Source organism: Fulmarus glacialis, unplaced genomic scaffold (assembly GCF_000690835.1).
Source record: "Fulmarus glacialis isolate BGI_N327 unplaced genomic scaffold, ASM69083v1 scaffold2603, whole genome shotgun sequence".
Classification (NCBI taxonomy): Eukaryota; Metazoa; Chordata; class Aves; order Procellariiformes; family Procellariidae; genus Fulmarus; species Fulmarus glacialis.
Window position 1 is genome coordinate 187490 of NW_009203438.1, and position 19714 is coordinate 207203.

General features: G+C 42.8%; 1 protein-coding gene across 1 annotated transcript in view; it reads right to left on the reverse strand.

The window, feature by feature from the left end:
- The window catches only part of AGBL1 (ATP/GTP binding protein-like 1), a 231620-nt gene that overhangs the window by 160988 nt on the left and 50918 nt on the right, over nt 1-19714 (reverse strand). The window contains exon 13 of the mRNA XM_009574625.1: nt 12623-12803. Coding sequence (XP_009572920.1) covers nt 12623-12803 — 181 coding nt within the window. The remainder of the gene's footprint in view (nt 1-12622; nt 12804-19714) is intronic.

Consider the following 19714-nt stretch of genomic DNA (forward strand, 5'->3'; position numbering starts at 1 on the left):
TAGCAGTTTAGCATCAGCCCAAATGGTCTTCCAGTCCCAAGTCAGTTTGGACCTCTTCATCCTCTCTGTTAAGTATTTGCAGTATGCTCTATATAGATATATTAAAGATGTGACAGAACAAGAGCCTGGTGAGCCTCCAGGAAGCCTATGGGCCAAGTCACTAAGAAGCCCTTCATAACCCTATAAGCAGTTCTGTCCCTGAAGCTGCCAGGATGGAGCTCTGAATCAACAATATCGCTCCTGCTTTCCTTTATATTTCAGTTTGGCATAAAGACAGACTTGTTTATGTGTATGAAAGGAAAGTAAGAAGCAAAAGAACGGTAATTCAGCTAGGGGTAAGCCTTGGTCATTATTTGGACCACTAGGCAATGGGGTTGAATTATGGCTTGCCATGACAGTACCCTAAATAACTGTTAGCTGAAATATTAGCTTACATTACAGAAACAATTACCGGAGTTAACCATTTGGAAAAGGAAAACATGCTGCTAAAGTCCTGCCGTTCAGTCACCGCAGCTCACATTCCTCAGATTAGAATAGAAATTTCAAGGGGAAAAAAAGATAAATCAATCCAAGTTTATGTCCAAGTAAGGCAACATGTTTTCAGGATAGCACGCTGCAAAACATATGCATATTTGTCTTGCTGATTTGCACAAATCCATTCCCGCAGGATGAACATAATAATCGAAAATGAGAGCACAAATGGCCACTTAAATGCCTAAACCCCAACTTGAGTAATTGTGCATGCAAATGCGTATGTATTTTTCAAGCACAACTGCATCCTTTCAATCCTGACAATCTGGATCGAAATGGCTTCTATTACTATGATTGTATATGCATTTACACACATAGAATACTGTATCATTTGGACCACAGAGTTTTTGGCAAACCTCAAAGCAAACTCCTTATTTAGGCTCACATCAGGTTTAAGCAAGAATTAGCAGTGACACAATTATACATGCACCACAGCTGGTTTGTGGAGAATTAGTGCTTGCTAGATATATGCTCTTTAGGGACCAACCATCCCATCTGAGACTGTGCAAGTAAAATTATGGTTTCAGAGATGCCACATGTGTTTCTCAAAGATTAATAAAATGCTTAGGGAAAAAAACACAAAACAGAAGGGGTTTGATTGCACCTAAGTGATTTCAAGTCACTCTGTAGTTTGCAACATCTGCTGCAAATGTAGTTGCCACAACTTCTGCCCAATGCCTTAAAACCAGCAACTCCCAGCGTTCAGAGGCAATGGATTCAGAGGTTACAAAAGAGCTAATTTGCACCAGTCCAAAGGTGGTACAGCAAGCAATGCCTGAAAGTAAAGTAGGTGGTTTGTTATGGCACTTCAAGACCCTTTGGGACAAAAGATGTAACAAATAAATTGCTGTCATCAGTACCCACAATCAGAACTGATACATACCGGTTAAAAAAAAGGAGAGGTATGAACACTGGCAAAGGCAGTTCATTATAAATAACAGTCCTGACCCAGACTTTTGTTTTGGTAAGAAACTGTGCAATGGAAAGATATACTTGATTCTGATTATTTCTGCTGTTTACAGCAACAGAAGCTTTTTCTTAATATTCTCCTTTTCATTTACATTCCCAGCTGTATTAGTGTTATGAGTCTGAAAGCTCAAAGCCATTGATATGGACACTATTTCATTTTGAACATACTGCATGCTGGGTGGGATTACATACTGTTCAAATCTGTCTAAAGATAGATGGAGAAGTTACACAGTTCAAGGGTGCCCTCACCTGCGTGTCAGGGAAAAACACTTAGCTCTTCTCCACTTGAAAACTGGCATGCGCACAAGACCAGTCAACACATCCCACAAACATGAAGTTATTCCAAAGCAAACTCTCTTTGTGTAACATGCGTGTTCTGGAAGGGGGAAAACAACTATTCTACCACTGCCTTCACTGTTGGGATTTCCACGTTCAACCTTTACATGTGTTCATAGCAAGACACTAGACAGCTAAATCAGCAGAAGGCTTGGCTATTGCATGCAGATGGTTCAACCCACAAAGTGTCAGCTGCCTTTCTAGAGATCTCAGCCTAACCCCAATACCTAAAAATATCTAAGTAAAACATAGCTTAGTCTTAATCTCCCACACATTCCTCTACTTCACTTTAAGACCTTGCGTTATTGCTCTGCTATCACAGGTATAATCCAGACCTGCTTTGCCTAACATTATATCCATGTAAGCATAGAATTCACTGCTAGCTCAAATGTGGTACTAGAAATTTCTACGATATAGACCAAGATCTATTAGAGACTTGGATGAGAGACCACCAATTTTTTTCACGTTACTGGAGCAAGGATTTAAAAGCATGATAAGTGCTCTGTACAAGTGACCAATCAGTGCAATAAACTACATTGTTACGTAAGCCCCTTCCCCTGCTTCTTCTCATTTCTAAATGGTATTAAAATAGTTTACGAGTATTCAGCTGCTCTGCACTTTACATCCTCCTATGTGTGCCGTAATCGTTATGGGGAAGACACAAAGATCATCACTTTTTTAATCTTTGCCTTTTGTTCTTATTTTAATGACCTTTTGTTAGCTAACAGACAATGAATAAGGGAAACATTCCTCAAGAAGTAAGTTTTCATTAGTGTTACTACTGTCACTGCTGGTAGAAGACACCGTGGACCAGAGCTACAACTGGGAACCAAATTTCTGCTTCAGGCAGTGCTCGGGGGAGCCAGTGTCCCCTGGGAGAACTGGTACTGCCTTCTCCTTCAAAAGCTGAGCTTATGAACATTTTAGGAGAAAAATGGGGGAGCAAGGGGGACAGAGAAAACTCTACTACTTGAGATGCCATCATTGGATGTACGTGGAAAGAAACCTTGCACTCACACCTTGTTACTGCCTGGTAACTCTACAGGAGGAGGAAGAGCGCTTTAAGAAAAGGGTCAGAGGCAAAAAAACCCAAACCCAACAAAAACCAGCATCACATGAAGATACTGACCTGATTATGGATTGTTATATGTACATATTTAGAAATAATTCCTTTTTCCTATTTGCATTCTATAATATATATATAGTAGAATATAGCAGCTCTTCTCCAACTATTATAATAATTATGCTTTAAGCCCTTGTCATTTGTGGCAAACAAATGAAAGCAATCCAAAAGGTGAATTAGGATCTAGACTATATTTTTCACTACCACTTCTTTCTTCTGTTCTGCTTCCCAGACATGGAAGAGTCCTATGGGATATAACAGGACATATAACCGTTTTATATAAGGACACATCCACTTGTGAAATTCAAAAAGCCAACTCTAAAAGGCCATAGAAAAGTTGTTTAGCTCTACACAATTCTGAACATAGCCTAATTTCTATAGAATTTTACAGCATAAATCATCACAATTCCTATGCAGTAAAATATCATTGCAGTTATCCGAGTCCCTATCAGTGTTATGGTATCATTGAGCTAGGGTGTGTTCAAATACTAACTTCAGAGTTTTGCAATAAGCATAGACCCAAGGTGTACCATTACTGGAGCTCTCTTCACTGCCAATCTCACCCTCTGCCTTTTTTATTTACCTTTTTTTTTTCCCTCAGCTCAAACTTGGGCTCTATGACTTCAAAAGCTCTTCAGTTTTTCTACCCCTTCAAGACTCAGAGCTGCTTTGCAGCGTTAAAACTGTGCTGCACCTTTTTTCCTGACTCCTAACAGTGCAACCTAGCAGAAGAGGTTTTGATTTCTCACTCTTTGTCATTCCAACATTGACTCAATTTTTCTGGTTTTCATTTTCTTGATGCTTCTGTGGGACATGCAGCTGGATTTATAAACTAGGGTGGCAATTTGCTGAAATCACTGGAGCAAAATTTGCCCATGTAATTACCCCAATTGCATGTGCAATCATATAAACAATGTGCACAGGTGAACAATTCAACTTCAGCTGGTCCTCTGTAGGTGCATTTTTGCACAAGCAATTTTGAAAACGTCAGCTTTCAAATGAAGCTTATTTTTGTGGATAAGCCTCTTCATCCCATTTCTACAAACACCATTTTCAATTGCCAGTCCATTTCTGCAACCCAAGGCCATTATGTATCTCCTCTCCTATCACAGTACTTTGCCAGCTTTTATTGTTACATTTGAATAACAGATTCCAAAGAGAGGGGAGGGAAAAGTAAGAGAGAAATACAGAAATAAAAATGTTAAAGAACAACATTAGACAAAACACAGAGCTAACCCAACACAGAATTTTTTAAAGCAAAAACATGGAAAAGCAGCTTGACACTTGCATAACTAACCTTCAGATTTTTTTATTCATAGGCTCTAAAAAAGAATTTCTGTGCATATTTCACAAAAAATGATGTGTTTTAATACTTAAAAGAGACTGAACAGTCATATAAAATGTGAAATGTCACTTGGAACTCCAGGGATGTCCAGTTTTCAGGACAAAAGAAATAATGCCTCATTTATTACACAGTGTAATACACAAAGGTATATTACAAGAGACAATAACCTTCTTTCCCAGGCAATTTCAGCCTTCCAGGTAGTGTGGATATTGCAGTAAAGTATTGGACACTCTTCACTGCATCTACAAAAGTGAATTTTTTACAATTTCATTTTGTGGACTTCTCTTTTCCCATCCTATGAATAACAACTCCAGCTCTGAATCTGTAGCTTCCAATAGGCATTAGACAGTAACATCACTGAGCCCACATCAAATGATTTTTGCAGTGAAATTCCCAGGTGACCTTGCATCACCAGCATAAATTGGGTATGAAAGAGCCAAGGGATATGCACTCAACTCATGGGGTACCTTTACGGTTTCAGAGCTTTACAAAGGCTGCACATGCTTTTGCAATTGGCAACTGGAAGACTAATGAAACAAGGGACAATGCATTAAATCCTTCCAGTTCTTAATATGGCCATTAACTAATTAGTTTTCATGACCATTTAGAAGACAGACGATACTGTAATCTCCAGTCTACTGGCAAGCAACAATATGGTACCTTCATAAGAAACCTGCAGGCAGGAGAATGAGGTCCCAGACTTTAGAATTTAACAAACTCTAGACCCTGTCCATACCAGACTTTCTACTGCTGGGTCTTTTTTTATTCTCTACCAAGACACACAGACACACAGTGGTGCAGTTCTCTGGGCAATTTGTCAAGAACTAGCAGTTGTGTTGATCTGTTATTAGGCTGAACACTGGGATAAGCAGTTATAACGTAATAGATTGAGAGTACTGTCTAGCCCAAACTCCTGGAAGCACATGGGATATGCTGGAAGACAAAAGGAATGGCAGCAAAGCACCCAAAATTTCAGATATTCAGCTTCTGGGAAACAAAAGCACCAAGCAATAAAGCTAGCCACTGACATGAGGCTGGTGCTGAGTCCCAAGACAATGATGTCACGCAGGCTCCTGTTTTAGAGACTCAGCCACACAATAAATTAGGTGAGGGTGTTAGAACAACAGCTGGCTGCTAATTAGTCACAGCCCCCCTCAGCAGGGTATCAACAAAGTGGCAGAGAACATCTCAAGTAAATTAAATTTTAAAAAATCCTACTGCAATCACTCCCCTGACAGACCCTTCCTTCATCTCCCCTCTCGGCTTTTTATTTATTGTAATTACTTTAGTAATAAGATTTGTTTCCTTGTTATTATATATATTACCGTGCAGGGCAACAACAACAACAACAAAATAATAGCTGGGAAGAGTTATGTAGCTTATTTATCTCCTTGGCTGTTATTGGGCCACTGGGTGGAGAGAGCAATGAGGAGGTGGGGGCCTGGGAAAAGCAGTAAATAGAAGAGAAAGCATATTCCTCAGGAGCAGAGACGTATGGGAGCATATTTACGAAGGAGGAAACACTGACAATGAGTGAATAGAGCTAATAACTCAGGGGGCCCAGCAGCTCCGGCTGATAAAGGAAGGAATAAACAACACTGCATTGGAAGCGCTGTCAGAAGGGAGAGTCCTGGGGTGCAGCCGACTGCAGACGGATGTTTATCACAGAAGGAGAGCCAAGGATGGGCTATCACATCAGCACAGTGCGAAGGGACTTGGTTGAAATTGAGTCACCTCCCACAGCACAGAGAGGTACTGGAAGAAGCGCATGGTACACGGCCAGACCCCACTTCTGGCTCCACCAAGGAAGGAGCTTGCAGAGATGAGAGGCGAGGAATACTGCAACTCATATTCTATCTCATGCTGTGCACGCTCTAGCCACATTTGCTACCCTAAGCTCCCAAATCCATCGCTGCCCTCTTAGTGGAGGGCAACAGGAGCAACACCTGAGGCACCAAAGCAGCAAATAGCTAAGAAAACTTCTACCCCACTTGGGGAAAGTTTATATGCACTTCCCAGAGCCACATACCAAGCCAGTACAGATGCTCCCAGAGCTAGCATTTTCATGCCTTCTGAGGTATTGAGGAAAGCATCAGCACATGCAAATATGCCACCTTACAATGTGCAACTCGGAGCACGGCCATTATGAATGAGTAAGGGTGGAATCTTTTCAAAATGCTCTTTTATCCAAGTATACCTTGGCTTCCACGTGCATCTACCCAACTACTTTTGACATGGTGGTGCCAATTTAGATGCAGGGCTTCTGAAGACAACACGGTGGACAGATTCATACAGTGTCTGCCAAAGAACAGCAGCATGCTAATCCTGTAGTACCTCTCTCTCTCTCTCCTAGAGACAAACTCTCCCATTGCATTAATTAATGAGAGAATTCAAAAACACTCCTTTCCCAGCCTTCCCACATCTCTGCACTATCCTTAAAGAAACACACACATCACAGATTAGGTAGTCTGGAGAGAGCCTTTGGAGTGTGTTTGCAGAATGCATGGCACCAATTTAGTTATGCAAAGCTAGATTCTGAAAATTAAACTCCTCTTCAATCCTCTGACCGCAGAGAAGCAATAAAGAGAAGGAGGGGGAGGAAAGAAGAGGTGTCTGCAGTTGTACAGCTTTGTGTGACATCACCTCAAGATTTAATCCTTGAGGATGCAGTTCTGGACCATAAACTGACTCCTTAAACTGGCCATTAGCTTTTTTCCTGTCTCCGATCAGTTCTGCCTCTTATTGTCTGGAGAACATGATGGCTCAATGCAGGAGAGTAAGCAGTAATATAGGAGAAAAAGAAAGCCATATATACAAATAGTGCGTTTTGGGCATAGAGGCAAACGTGCTTCTACTCCTCCTCCTGAGAGTGTCCTTCAAAAAACAAAGATCAGGTTCCAAAGAATAAGTGGGACCACACTCATTCTTCCCTTTATAACTTTTGAGAGCGCGCAAAGGAAACCTGTCCTAGAAGGGATTTTAGTGGACATTTCTATCTCTCCATTTCAGTAATTGTCAAAGAGGTAAAGCTTTTCTCTGCTGGATTTGAGGAGGTAATGAATAAAGCCCTGTAAGTAAAACAGGATGGAATAAACAGCCTGACTAAAGTGGTAGCGAACGTCAATCGAGAGACAAGAAACCCAGCACGTCACCTGCCTTACCTTTGAGCAGCAGAAAAGCTTACTCAGCCTGTGTTGTGGGAGGGCAGGTGCAGGAGGGAACAGGGTGTTTTAAAACCAGATAAAGAATAGTCCATGGCTACAATCCAAAATGCAAATCAGGATTTCCTCTTCCTAACTGCTACTATGGTTACCCCATGGCTTTGAAGAAATCATGCTGCTTCCAAAAAATTCATCTTCCTTTACCAAAAAAACACTTACCAGCTCCGATCTCCACTGATTGGTTCAATTCATTTATAAAATGCATCAAGTTCTTTTCATTGAAAAGCTCTTTGATTCAGTAGGAGGGAGGGGAGGGTGAGAAAAGGGCAGATGGAAGAGAAGAAAGAGGAAACGTTAAAAGGAGTAAAGGAAGAAGAAGGTGGCAAGGCAGGAGGGAGACATGAACTCAAGAGAGAACTGCGATATTGGCCAGTTAGGGGTTTGTGAGTGGGAAGAGAATTTCTGAACACGCAAAATACATAGACATTCCATGAGCAGTCTATACATCAAGTATTTTTTAAAACAAAATCACTTCCCCAGGAGCTTCCACTTCCTGCTTGATCAATGATCTTGCAAGGCCGATCATTTTTAATTTAATACTTCTGGGAACTGGAGGGGAAAAACCCTCATCAAACAGGCACAGTTGGCAAGCATTGAGTGTTAGTATTTGGCATCATTTATTACTGCTGTTCACGGTGATATAAATTAGGTTATACTGATATAATTAATAACCCTAAATTTAGGGGTAATAAATAGCAATGTTTATCTAGAACTGCAGCATCTGGAGAAGCCCAGCCAAAACCACAAAATGTTGGCTACCATGTTGTGACTGTGAGCACACACGTGGCAGTGCCAGGTGTGCGTGTAGATGGCGTGCAGGCCTGAGCAGATGCCGGGGAACAGCTGCACGAGCAGGCTGCTGCCGGAGGGTGCACGGCAGGCGCACACAAAAGACAGCATAAGAGCACGTCGCAAGTTAGCATGCAACTGCACAGGCATGCATGAGCACACGTTCAATTTGACGCTCAAACGTGTGATAACGAGTTTACGTGGAACAGTGTGGATAGCAAACAGTGTTCTGTTTCTTTAGAAATCCCCCTTTTTGTGCCGCCATAATTAAGCTTTTTATGAATTCCATTACTGAACCCTGTTGCCAGGATTTTGCACAACTGTGACTACAATAGATCTAGTTTCAGGGTAAAAAGATTTCACTTGAACAGATGAACTTTTTAAAGCAATCCAAAAAGTTTCACCAATGGCTACTCCACACCATTCCTAATAAATCTAGAGTTTTCCAAGAACAACATTTTCCACCTTCTACAACTTAAAACCAAGCCTAATAGTTAAAATAGTAGCAGATCTAGATTTAAGAGAAAATGCTCCCAATATGCATAGTCCAGTCTTCATTTCAAACTGCTCAAAGGTTATGGTATGTCATTATCTCATCCTCCAAGGAAGCAAACTCAGCAAAAAGAAGGGATTAATTCCTTTTAAAACTTTCCTATTTTACTATGATTTAGTTTAAAAAGGGGATAGAGGTATAAGGGAAGGTAGTGAGTCATAAGACCAAAAAACACTTACTACTTTGGATTCTCACAGAATAACTCGTGTGAAATAAGTCAACAGACAGTGTCCTTGCAGGCTAAGTAGTTTAATACGGCTGTCATTTCAGACTGACTTACACTACTGGTCTTGGAGATTAAGACTATTTTTTCCTTGTAATTTATACCAAAAGAAACAAAATTAAAACATACAAATAACTGTATCAGGCCAGACCACAGGTCTATATGAGGCAGCATCCCGTCACCAGCAGTGGTTAAAAGCCAGTGTCTGGCAGAAAGTGTAAGATGAACTTCATGAAAAGCAGTGTCTTATTTAAAATATATAGTCATTACCAGATCAGCTGAATATTATTTGACAAACCCTACACCTGACTGCTGTTCAGGATGGAGCAAAACACTCGGCCACACACAATTGCTCCCTTGACTTGTTCTCTCGATTGAACAAAGTCAAATTAGCTGCAATATTTGGCAGTGATCTACATTTTTATGTGATGACAACCCCACTCATACACACACACTTGCATCACCACTACATTCATTTAGCATCAGCGACCAGGGTGCAAAATCTCTCTGTCGCTGACAGACAGGAACAGATTCTCAGAACACTGACTGAAGTGAAAGGGAGGGTGGAGAGCTGCTTAGGAGAAGAGGAGGAGAGCTCCAGCTCAGTCACACGCAGCCGGAGCATAATCGCATTCCTCTAGCCTTATCTGTGTTAGAGGAACATTCTCCGCATGTAACTTTCAGATCACATTAACCAAAGCAAATACCAAGGCCCTGATCGTCTTGTTGCTGCACAAGGCTCCCAAAGCGCGATCGTGCGGTGCCGTGCTGGGTCATGCGGTGCCGTGCTGGGCTGAGCGCTATTCCGCTGAGCCGCGCCTGCGGCAGGGAGCCAGCTGGGGAAGGGGCACAGCTGGGCTGCTGGAAGAAATCCTTTGTAACCACACATTGGCATTCGTCTCCGTGACGGGCAGGGAAGCGTTATGCACATCCCAGCACACAGGGCTGGGGAGGAGGGAGAGTAAGGAGATTCAACTGTCAACAAAAAAGAATCCAACACTTTCTTAAAAAAAGAAAGATAGTGAGATACCAAGACGAAAGCAACAGAGGCACTGAAACAGAAGAAAGCCTTGTTTCACAGTAAGAAAAAAGATCACTGGTTACCACATGTAGGTATTCCCAGTGCCCAGCACAAAGCCAAGATACTTGCTGGCCTGAGTAGTGGATTTGAAGCATTCAGTATGTCCAGTCCTCACAGGGAGAAGGTGTGAGAGTACAACAACTTGTATAAAACTAGAAAAGAACAGCAGGTTGGGATGTTGGCGGAGGGAACACCAGGCACTCTAGCAGTCGGTACGGGGATACCTGGTGGGACTTCCACAAAAGGGATTGTGAATCCCAGGCCAAGCAAGTCACTTCATGAAATGGGTTGGGAAATGGGTTTGAGAGATGTGAAAAATATTTAGCAAGTACCTTCTTGCAAGTACTATGGTCAATGATGGGCTATAGACCAGCTTCCTCAGAAAAGTTTCCATCGTAACACTGACTTGAAAGATAACAGAGTTTACTAGATCATTTAAACCTGGACAAGGCGGAACATTAAGTAGCCAAATAAATCTGCTTGTGCACATATATACATTAAGGACCTGAAAGATATTTGCCTTCTCCGATGTGCATGGTTATCTCCAGCAGACCACCAGTAAACTTGAGGCCCAGAACAAAAGCATTTCTTTCAGTGTAGGAGGACCCAAGTCTACTAAAAAAGCACATGGGAAGAAACAAGAAGAATATCTGGGCCTCACAGGATGAAAGTATTTAAATTAAAGCATAAAGGTATGGTTCTCTCCCTTCCCCAGGCCTCAGGATCAGTAACAGAGCCACAGCTGAGTCCCTGTTCCCCTGCTCCTATTCCTCATGCAAGGCTTACCAAACTTTTTCACTCATCACCAGATTTAACTACAGTTTAAGCTCATCTGCACCAGAGAAGGCAAAACACTTTTCCGTGTGGCACGAGCTCAGGCAGTACACTTCATCCAGGTGTCACCGAGAGCCACGTCCTCCCTCCTGGGGGTCCCTTCTCTGCTACACTCACTCCTGACAGCTGGAGAAAAAAGGTCAGACATTCCCTCCAGTCCTCCATCTGCTGGAAACTTTAATTAAATGCAGTGAAAGGAAAAAAAGAAAGGGGGGAAAAAAGCCACAACCTTTCTTTTTTTGCTTCTGCTGTCTGGAAGGATCAAGGAAGCATTTGGTGCCAGCAGGGGCTTCGAATACTCTAGGGCAGTATCCAGCTACTCTGAACAGTCCTCCCAGACTACTGACACGCTCAAGTCCTGGGGAGCGTAGCAGCGCAAAAGCTATGACTGTTCATAGTCACAGACTAGAGACTGTCAGAAAAGCCCAAGCTGTTCTCTGCTGAACTCCTGGCTCCAAACTGAAATGAATTCATTTAAAACCAAACAAACTCAGCTCAGTTGTTGTTCAGGACTGTTTTTCCATTTCTGCAGCAATTTGATCTGCACAGCCTGACCCAAAAACAGACAGGAGAATGTAGCTTAAAAGAAGTTGTTCCTCTGCACTTTGCTATGTGTTTCAGTGCTTGTCTAAGCCCATCTTTCAGCTTTGAGATTTGTCACGTGTTCCACTGCAACAAGCCAGGGGACACAGTTGTTACCAAAACCTGTGAACGCTTATTGCCAGATCAAAACACACAACTCGCCAGCTGCCGGTTCTGTCCCTGCATCAGAGACAGGACTGACAGTTATTAACTTACAGCCACTCCACAAACACCCAATGAAGTGAACAAACTCCACTGTCTGCAGACACACTGGAGATTTTTGCCAATGAAGTGCAAGCCTACCTTATCTTAGTGCACTCTTCAAGCCTTCAAAGGAAATTCCTCTTTCAATGGCTGCATAGTAGTATTTATTTCATGTTAACATATTAGGAGCAGAGTTCTGCTTTTTCCAATCACGTACAGGGAGAGGGAAGATGAGATAGTGTGGGTGGGCAGGGATGGTGTAAAGGCAAAGAATGCAAAAAGGAATCGGTATGTCCCAAGCTCAGATTCAGTATCTCTTAGGAAACATGTGGGAGGGAAGATTGAAAAGGAGGTGGGAGAAGGAGGGAGCTTCACTATATGGAAATATTTCCATGAAAACGTGAAAATATAGTAGATCCTTACTCATCTTCCCCCCACCAGGCTATACAAAGCATTAATTAAAGCCAGTTATTCCCAAACATATCTGTCTTAGAGGTGAGGTCTGCCCTGGTGATTTAGCAGGATAGATAGATCTCCATTTAGCAAGTTCCAGTTTCTCTGTCACCACTAATACTCCATCTAGGCAGCTGAGAAATCTTATGGCCACACACAGTACAGAATCACGTACATCTGACAAACGCAAGACAGCACACTGGGCTATATCTCAGATTCACATTTTCTATACAGGATTGATAATAGGATGTATGAAACGCAAGGCAAAGGGAATTCTCCCAACGCAAAACACTGAAGATAAGACCTCCTAGGTGCACAGGTATAAAGCCTGCAGACAAACCCAGCAAAAGCCCAGAATAAGTACATGTCACAACTCACTTGCCATTGATGACTCCATCAGGATTAAGCATGGGGACAATCTTGAAAATGAAACATTTCCGCAGGAGATCAGCAATGGGATCACTGCTCACAAGGAACTCCAGGGTCCCCTTCATTACCCAACTGGCATTGCTTTCACCAGGGTGAACACGGGCCATTAGAAACACATAAGGACGATTGTCTGTAAAATAAAGCAGAAAAAAGCTAGACAGGACTTCTCTTTGAATAATATCTTTGCAAGTAGGTTTTATTCCTTTTTAATTGAGATAACAACCCAACATGTATTTGAGGGAAAATACATCCCCCTAAATGGGCCAGAAATTTCCTGAAGGTGCTGTTTGCCAATTGATCACAGGTTTGGTCCTCAGAACCAGCATGTGCTAGTTTCATCCCTATCCCTTTGGTTGTCTATTCTATGTTACCTTACAGATATTTATGTGTACCATTAGATGGCATTTTGCATGTGCAGATTATTGCCTCTCAAAATGGCACCAGCACACCTTCTGGCAATTCTTGAAAGTTTGACCCTATCAAACTTCACTAAGGTTTAAAAGGTAGCTAGAAATTATTTAATTTTCTAAGGCCCTGCTCCACTTTCAGTATTACACCATTAACAATTGAGAACTTTCCAAATCTCTAAGCAGATCTGTCTATCCATAAGGGCTCCAAGGACATGCAAGCTGTCTGATCTCTGGCAGTAACCTGTGTTGTAGGGTTAGAATCATAACTAATCAAGTTAAACTGATATAATTAAAGAAAATACATGAATATGTTACCCAGATAAGCTGCAGAGGTAGAGTACTCTAAACTAACCACCATTTCATACCCATCCAATAAAAGGTAGAAATAACAATGTGCATAGCTAAGACAGGCTGTTAGTTTTGGTGGAAAGACAGTTTTCAGTTTCATATAATACAGATGCACACTCAGATTTGAAAAGCTGATTTTCAGAAGTCACAACTAGAAGAGTTCAGTTGTTTCTAGCATAATCTTGGCATGGGAGACATAAGCTGTGGGAATTTGGGGGAGGGGAGAGGGTTCGGGGGGTTGCTTTTTAAAAAAAATTAAAATAATCAAAATCTTACTAAACAGTTCATTGATAAGCTCTGCTGAACATGTTTCAAAGTAACAACTTGACAGAGAAAGTTTCCTGGTTATATGTTATTTGCTGTTCCTGTGAAAAAGCACCCACATTTGGTCTAGTTACAAGTCTCCAAAAACTCTCAGTACACATATGCTTAGAAAAGACCAAGTTTGACAGCAGATTCTTTGAAGATCCCATCTGTGCTGAGCATACTCCACGGATGGGCCAAGGAAACAGGAGAAGGCAGAGGGAGACACCTGCCAGGCACAGAAAATAAAGGGAACGAACAAAGCAATTGTCTGTCTTAAAATTATCCTTTTGTGGGCATTCACAATCTCAGGCCATTGTCACAAGTCAACCTGACAGATTTACTTTAGTGGAAACCATTATCTGTCAGGGCATCACAACGATGCCAGGACAGGTTTGTCCTGCTCTATCAGGCAACACTCAGGCTCTGTTCCCTTGCATGAATTGAGGGACCCCAGCTGACAAGGTTGGGAATGGTAACAGGACAGAAAACAAAACCAAAGGCATCAGCTGAGCGCCCTTGTAAACAAATGCTGAATTAGCAAGTTACATGCTTTCGCCCTTAGCTCCCAAAGCTGACTTTCAGTGTCCAAATGCTTTACAAATCATTAATCAATTGATGTGAAATAGCGAGATAGAACACCATGCTGAAAAAATATAGATGTTATTAAAGAGCTGTCTAGTGATTTGTCCGACAAAGCAAAGGCTGTGTCTGAGCTAAGAATACAGGTGAAGTTTCTCACTTCACAGTCAAAGAAGGAATAAGCACTAATTCTTCTCCTTAACTGTATATTCTGTACAGTTCTGCTCAATACGTGCATTACAGTACAATTTAGTTACATCTTTCAGGGGTGCAGACTCAGATTTGGAAACAATTCCCCTCTTCCATGCCTTCCTCTTAAGCAGTTGGTGGGCACTAGAAGAGTGAACTGCACTCTCAGCTCAAAGAGCTCACACAGAGCAATCGTATTCCGGTCCAGTAAAGCAACTGGAACTCTGTTTCTCAATAGTCTCATATTAGTCTTTTATCATTCTCACACATTACCTTACTGCGAGGATAGCATATTTTGATCAATATGTATACATAAGTGCCTAAGGTGCTTATGGATTCCAAAAGATTTCTTTAGCTCCTGCAGAACTAGTAGCCATTCTGATTTTTTTTCCTCAAAATTAGAGTACACAATTTCTACTTGCTCCAGCTAGTTGTGATTCCCATCTACCTTAGTAATGTTTTAAAAAACTAGCTTTCATGAAGACATCAGCTGCATTTTGCCATTTCCAAGCATTTTCTTCTTTCTCCCATCACCATGATTTAGTGCTGTTTTGCAGGCTCATTGCTGAGGTAAACTTAAGGGACTGTGCTGTTGTAGCCGAGAATGAGGCTCTTGAGGACTCCTCATGGACAACAGCTGTAAATAGCACAAAGCAAAATAGAACATGTTCTTTTTTGCAATTGATGAATACAGCTTTAACTCTTATCTCTTTTGTATATAGGGAGAGAGTACAGCATCTTAACTGAGAGGTTTTTCCTCAGTCAAAATAAGAAAGCAAAAAAAAAAAAAAAAACCCACAACTCTAAGCAAGGGCTTTTCTCGTCTCAGAAACCCAGGAAAGTTTGCCATAATTCTGCTAATTGCAAATATAGTATAGGACTGACAGAGACTCGAGTTCTGTTCTTCCTCTCAAAGCTGATCAAAGTCAAGCTTGTCTTACTTAGATTCAATGTCAGAAAAGCTTCTGGAGTTTCCAGATCTTAAAACCCAGGAAATGGCAAGGGCGGGGCAGGGGGGAATCATCTACATTGTTTCCCTGTGGGCAGCAGGAGGGGCCCATAGCCTGTAGGTCCAGCCAAGGAAGTCTCTCTATTCCAGTTCAAACTTCCTTTAGAAGCTCCCCTCCTGACAAGCACATCCGCAGCTCTGACATCCCATCCACAAGAGAGTCATAACAAAGGTATGTACCAGCAGGCAAACCGCAGAGCTTGTTAACTGCCTGTTCCCTTCACAGAAGCCATCACAGCCAAATCCCATATCCAAATGCTGCCTTACCCCAGACTGCACCCAGCGTGAGGACTAACGAAGCAGCAAATAGAGCAAAGAGCCGACGACATGGCCATAAAACTTGCTACCCTTGAAACACCTGGGAAACAAAGATTTAACTCTGTGGCAGGCAGGAGTCACTCAATCCTATGCTTGACAGCATATCCAGTTACTTATCTGCCTTCAAATTATTGTGATAACTGTGATAAACATTAGAGCTCACGAAGGCAGTGGGCAGCAGCGCTGGCCAGCCATACTCAGCACTCCAACTGACAGGCACCAGTCAAGATGTCTGCACTTCTGTTCAGCTACTTCAGCTCAGTCCTGACTTCCAGTGCCCCATGGCTGCAGTCCCGACCAGACCACCTCAGTACTACCCAGCATAGCTTACTCATTCACACTGTTGCCCAGCTGTCCTTCCTCTGTGCTATTTCAGAGCCCCTCGTGCCTACCCCCTGTGCCCCACCAAACCCCACTTCAGGACACACAACCACAAGTGTTCTCATATACATCCTTCCAGGCCCAGAACCGAGCACGAGTCTTCAAAATCCTCAGGCCAACACTTAGGCAAAATCCTCCCTAAGTTCTGGGGAAGCTGCCAGAAAGCTCAGGTTAGCCATTTATCTCTGCAAAGCCCACATGACACATAACCTCCTCTGGGAATGTAAATAATACAAAGAGAAAGCAGAGGAACCTTTTCATGCTACATAAAGCCTTATCCAACAGATCATGTCTCGTTACACTGTGTTACACTTCAACATGCCCAGAATATAACACTGCACCAACAATACCCGAGGTGAGAGATTAAAGTGTCACCAATTCCTCTTGCAAAACTTCAAGCAAAAACCCTTTGATACATTCTACTAATGTATCACCTACTTCCCATCCCCCCTTCTCCTCACTCATTTTGACTGTGGATACATGCATGAAAATAAGAGCTTTGTTCTTCTAGTACTGCTAACTTGCTGCTTAATCTCCTGCTTGTTATGAGAATCCTCCTCTAGTCATGTCATCACCAAGGTTCACTAAGAGGTGACTTTGATGTCACTAATCATGACATCATTTGGGGAAAGAAGAAATGAAAAAAACCCCATTAACGCAGCAGTGTCCCTCATCAAGAGGAGAGCAGAAAGGAAATGAAATGCAGTTCCAGATGCCCTGACCGGGGCTGATGTTCTAAATTATTTCAAGCTGAGATTTGAGCCATGCCATTTGTAAAGGGACAGGGCATTGATACAACACAGGGCTAGGATTTTATAAGAAGTCAAAGGGAATTATATACACAGCATGTGAGAAGTTAATCCTAGATCCAGGTCTTGACTGGAATTTTTCTGGCTGTGTTTCTGCATACCTCTCTTCCCTTTACCCCAAGCCCAGGGCCATTAAGACACAGAATTATTTTTTTCCCTTATGCCTAAATACAACATGACTTTATCACAAATCAAAGGGTCAAGTTTACCCCAGGACATAGTAGACAGAAACCAAGAAAGCTAAACTCTCCCTTCCAACTTAATTAGCTGTGGCCACTACAGGGTATTCTGTGAGTCAAATGATGGGTAAACAGGAGCACCGTCACGTAGCTCTTCCACGCATGTCACGGCTGCATCCTGTCCTGGATACAGCTGATATGCCCAAGGCCGCATAGTTATGCAAAGCCAGAGAGAAGACAGGATATGGTGTGATGTACAATGAATATATTAAAGTCTGTTTGTAAAAAGCATCAAATACTGAGATCACAGAAAACATGAGACTGATCTGAGGCAGAATCTGTGTCAGCCACTTCACTCCCCTCCTAAAACTTTTCCTCTAGTTGTCAGTCTTTCAGTTGCCTTAAGATAGAATAATTCTTTCTTCTCCCTCATGTGCCCCCACCCCAACATTGCTGTCTCCTTGCTGACCCTGCTTTTGGCTAAATGCTCCAAAAGCGGACACATCTTAAGACAGAGGCAAAATACACAGTCTGGCAGGACCAGCTGTTGTTTTCCAGAATTACCAATGAGCTATTCCTTTCTTAAATAGGTCGATATTATATGTGTTATTACTGTTACCTATAGCAAAGAAGTGAACATTACAAATTGTCTCAGCTGCCTGTTCTCTACCTTCATAGCTTGGTGGGGGAGTTTCAGGTTCCAAGTTGCTTGGCAACCTCCTTTTGTGCATGTGTTTTATGAATTCATTTACCTCTGAATCAGAGATGATCAGGGAGCTGAATATGGGTACCAACTGCCCAGCCTTGGTGCAGCTCACATCCTACTACCACTGGTTTTTAACTCCAGGAAATTGGTAAGCAAGTTGTCAAGTCCATTTTGGGGCAAACTCCAAAATTCCAAACTCTGAAGGCAGCAGGAACCACTACCATTATTTAGCATTATGACCTCCTGTACGACTGAAGCCAAAGGAAACCCACATGAACTAATTCCCATCCAAATCAAAGCATACCTCTTGTGGAAGATTGGGGAACAACCGAACCTTATTTTCGGAACTTGCACTCATGGAAAACCTACTATAATCCTTTGCAAATTGTTTCAGTTTATGACTACCATCCTCATCTTAAGTGTGTGCATCTGAATTAGTCTACCTGAAATTTTCAGCCACTGCATTATGATCCGTTTTTGGGTATGCCAACTCAACATTCACCGGCACAGCCTATCTCACTCTGCACATCCTCTGAATCGCCCGGGTGACATCGAGCTTCAAAACCGTGAAACCATGTCGCTGTTATAGGGCAGCTAACTTATTAGACTGATAACAAGCAAGCTACCTTGCATTTACCTCCTGCCGGAGCTCTGCCACTAAGCTGAGGAGTTCCTCTACCTGGGCACACCTCCCACAGGTGTGCTGACTGCTGCCACCCCGTACTGGTGTGAAAGCGGGGCACAGCCCGCAGCCTGGCACCTGCGCAGCAGCGTGTTCCTGCCAGAGCTCTGTCTGCGAAGCTGCATCAGTCCCAGCGGGTGCAGAGTTTAGAAAGGACATGGCCTTCTGCCGGGTGGGTACCATTGCTCCCTGGTGGAGTTGGCAGAGTTAGAGTCCTTCCTGCGCCAACTACCACACCATGTTTGCCCGCTACGGTCGCTAGCGCTCCCCAGGGGTTTCTTTTACAGGCAGGGGAGGCTTGGCCACCATTTCTCCTGGCCCCACCCAGGTCTCCTCAGCTGCTGCTGCCTGAGCTGTGGGCTCCTGGCAGGTGTCTCTGCTCCCCTGAGGTTTCCCCAGTTCAGGAAACCCCTGCAGACCACGCTGGAGCACTCTGCTGCCAATCGTGCTGGCACAGGAGCTGCTCGCCTTGGCGACGGAGGGCTAGCGTTGGTTACATCGCCTTTAAATCTCCCGCCATTGCTCCTGGCCCTGCCCAGGTCTCCTCAGCCGCTGTCGTGTGAGCTGCGGGCTCCTGGCGGGTCTTGCTGCTCCCCTCAGACAGATTCCAAGGGAATAAAATCAAGATGGGGGACAGCTGGGTAGGAAGAAGTACTGCCAAAAGGATCAAGGGATTATAGCAGACAAGTTAGTGATGCAAAGCAGTTCCAAAAATGGCAGCTCTCCTGGGATGTACTAATAGGCAACGTGACAGCTAAGACAAGGAACATTGTTATTTCGCTCTGCTCAAGCCAATGAACAAAAACAACTAGCTGAAGTACTATGCCCACTGCTGGCCACCATAGTTTAAAAAGTAATTCGATGAGAACTGGAGAAGAGGTCATCAAGAATGATAAAAGGTTCAGAAGTCATAACTTACGAAGAAAAATTGCAGAAAATGGGTTTTAAACTTGGAAAGGAAAGATGAACAGAGAGGAAGTACATAACCTTTAAATTGCAAAAGGCTGCTATAAAAAGATAGCAATCAGTTGTTCTCACTGTCCAGTGGGACTAGGTTGCACAAAAAGAAATGCAAGTTACTGTCTATCAACTAAGCCAATCTGTAGTGACTTGACTGCCTTCACT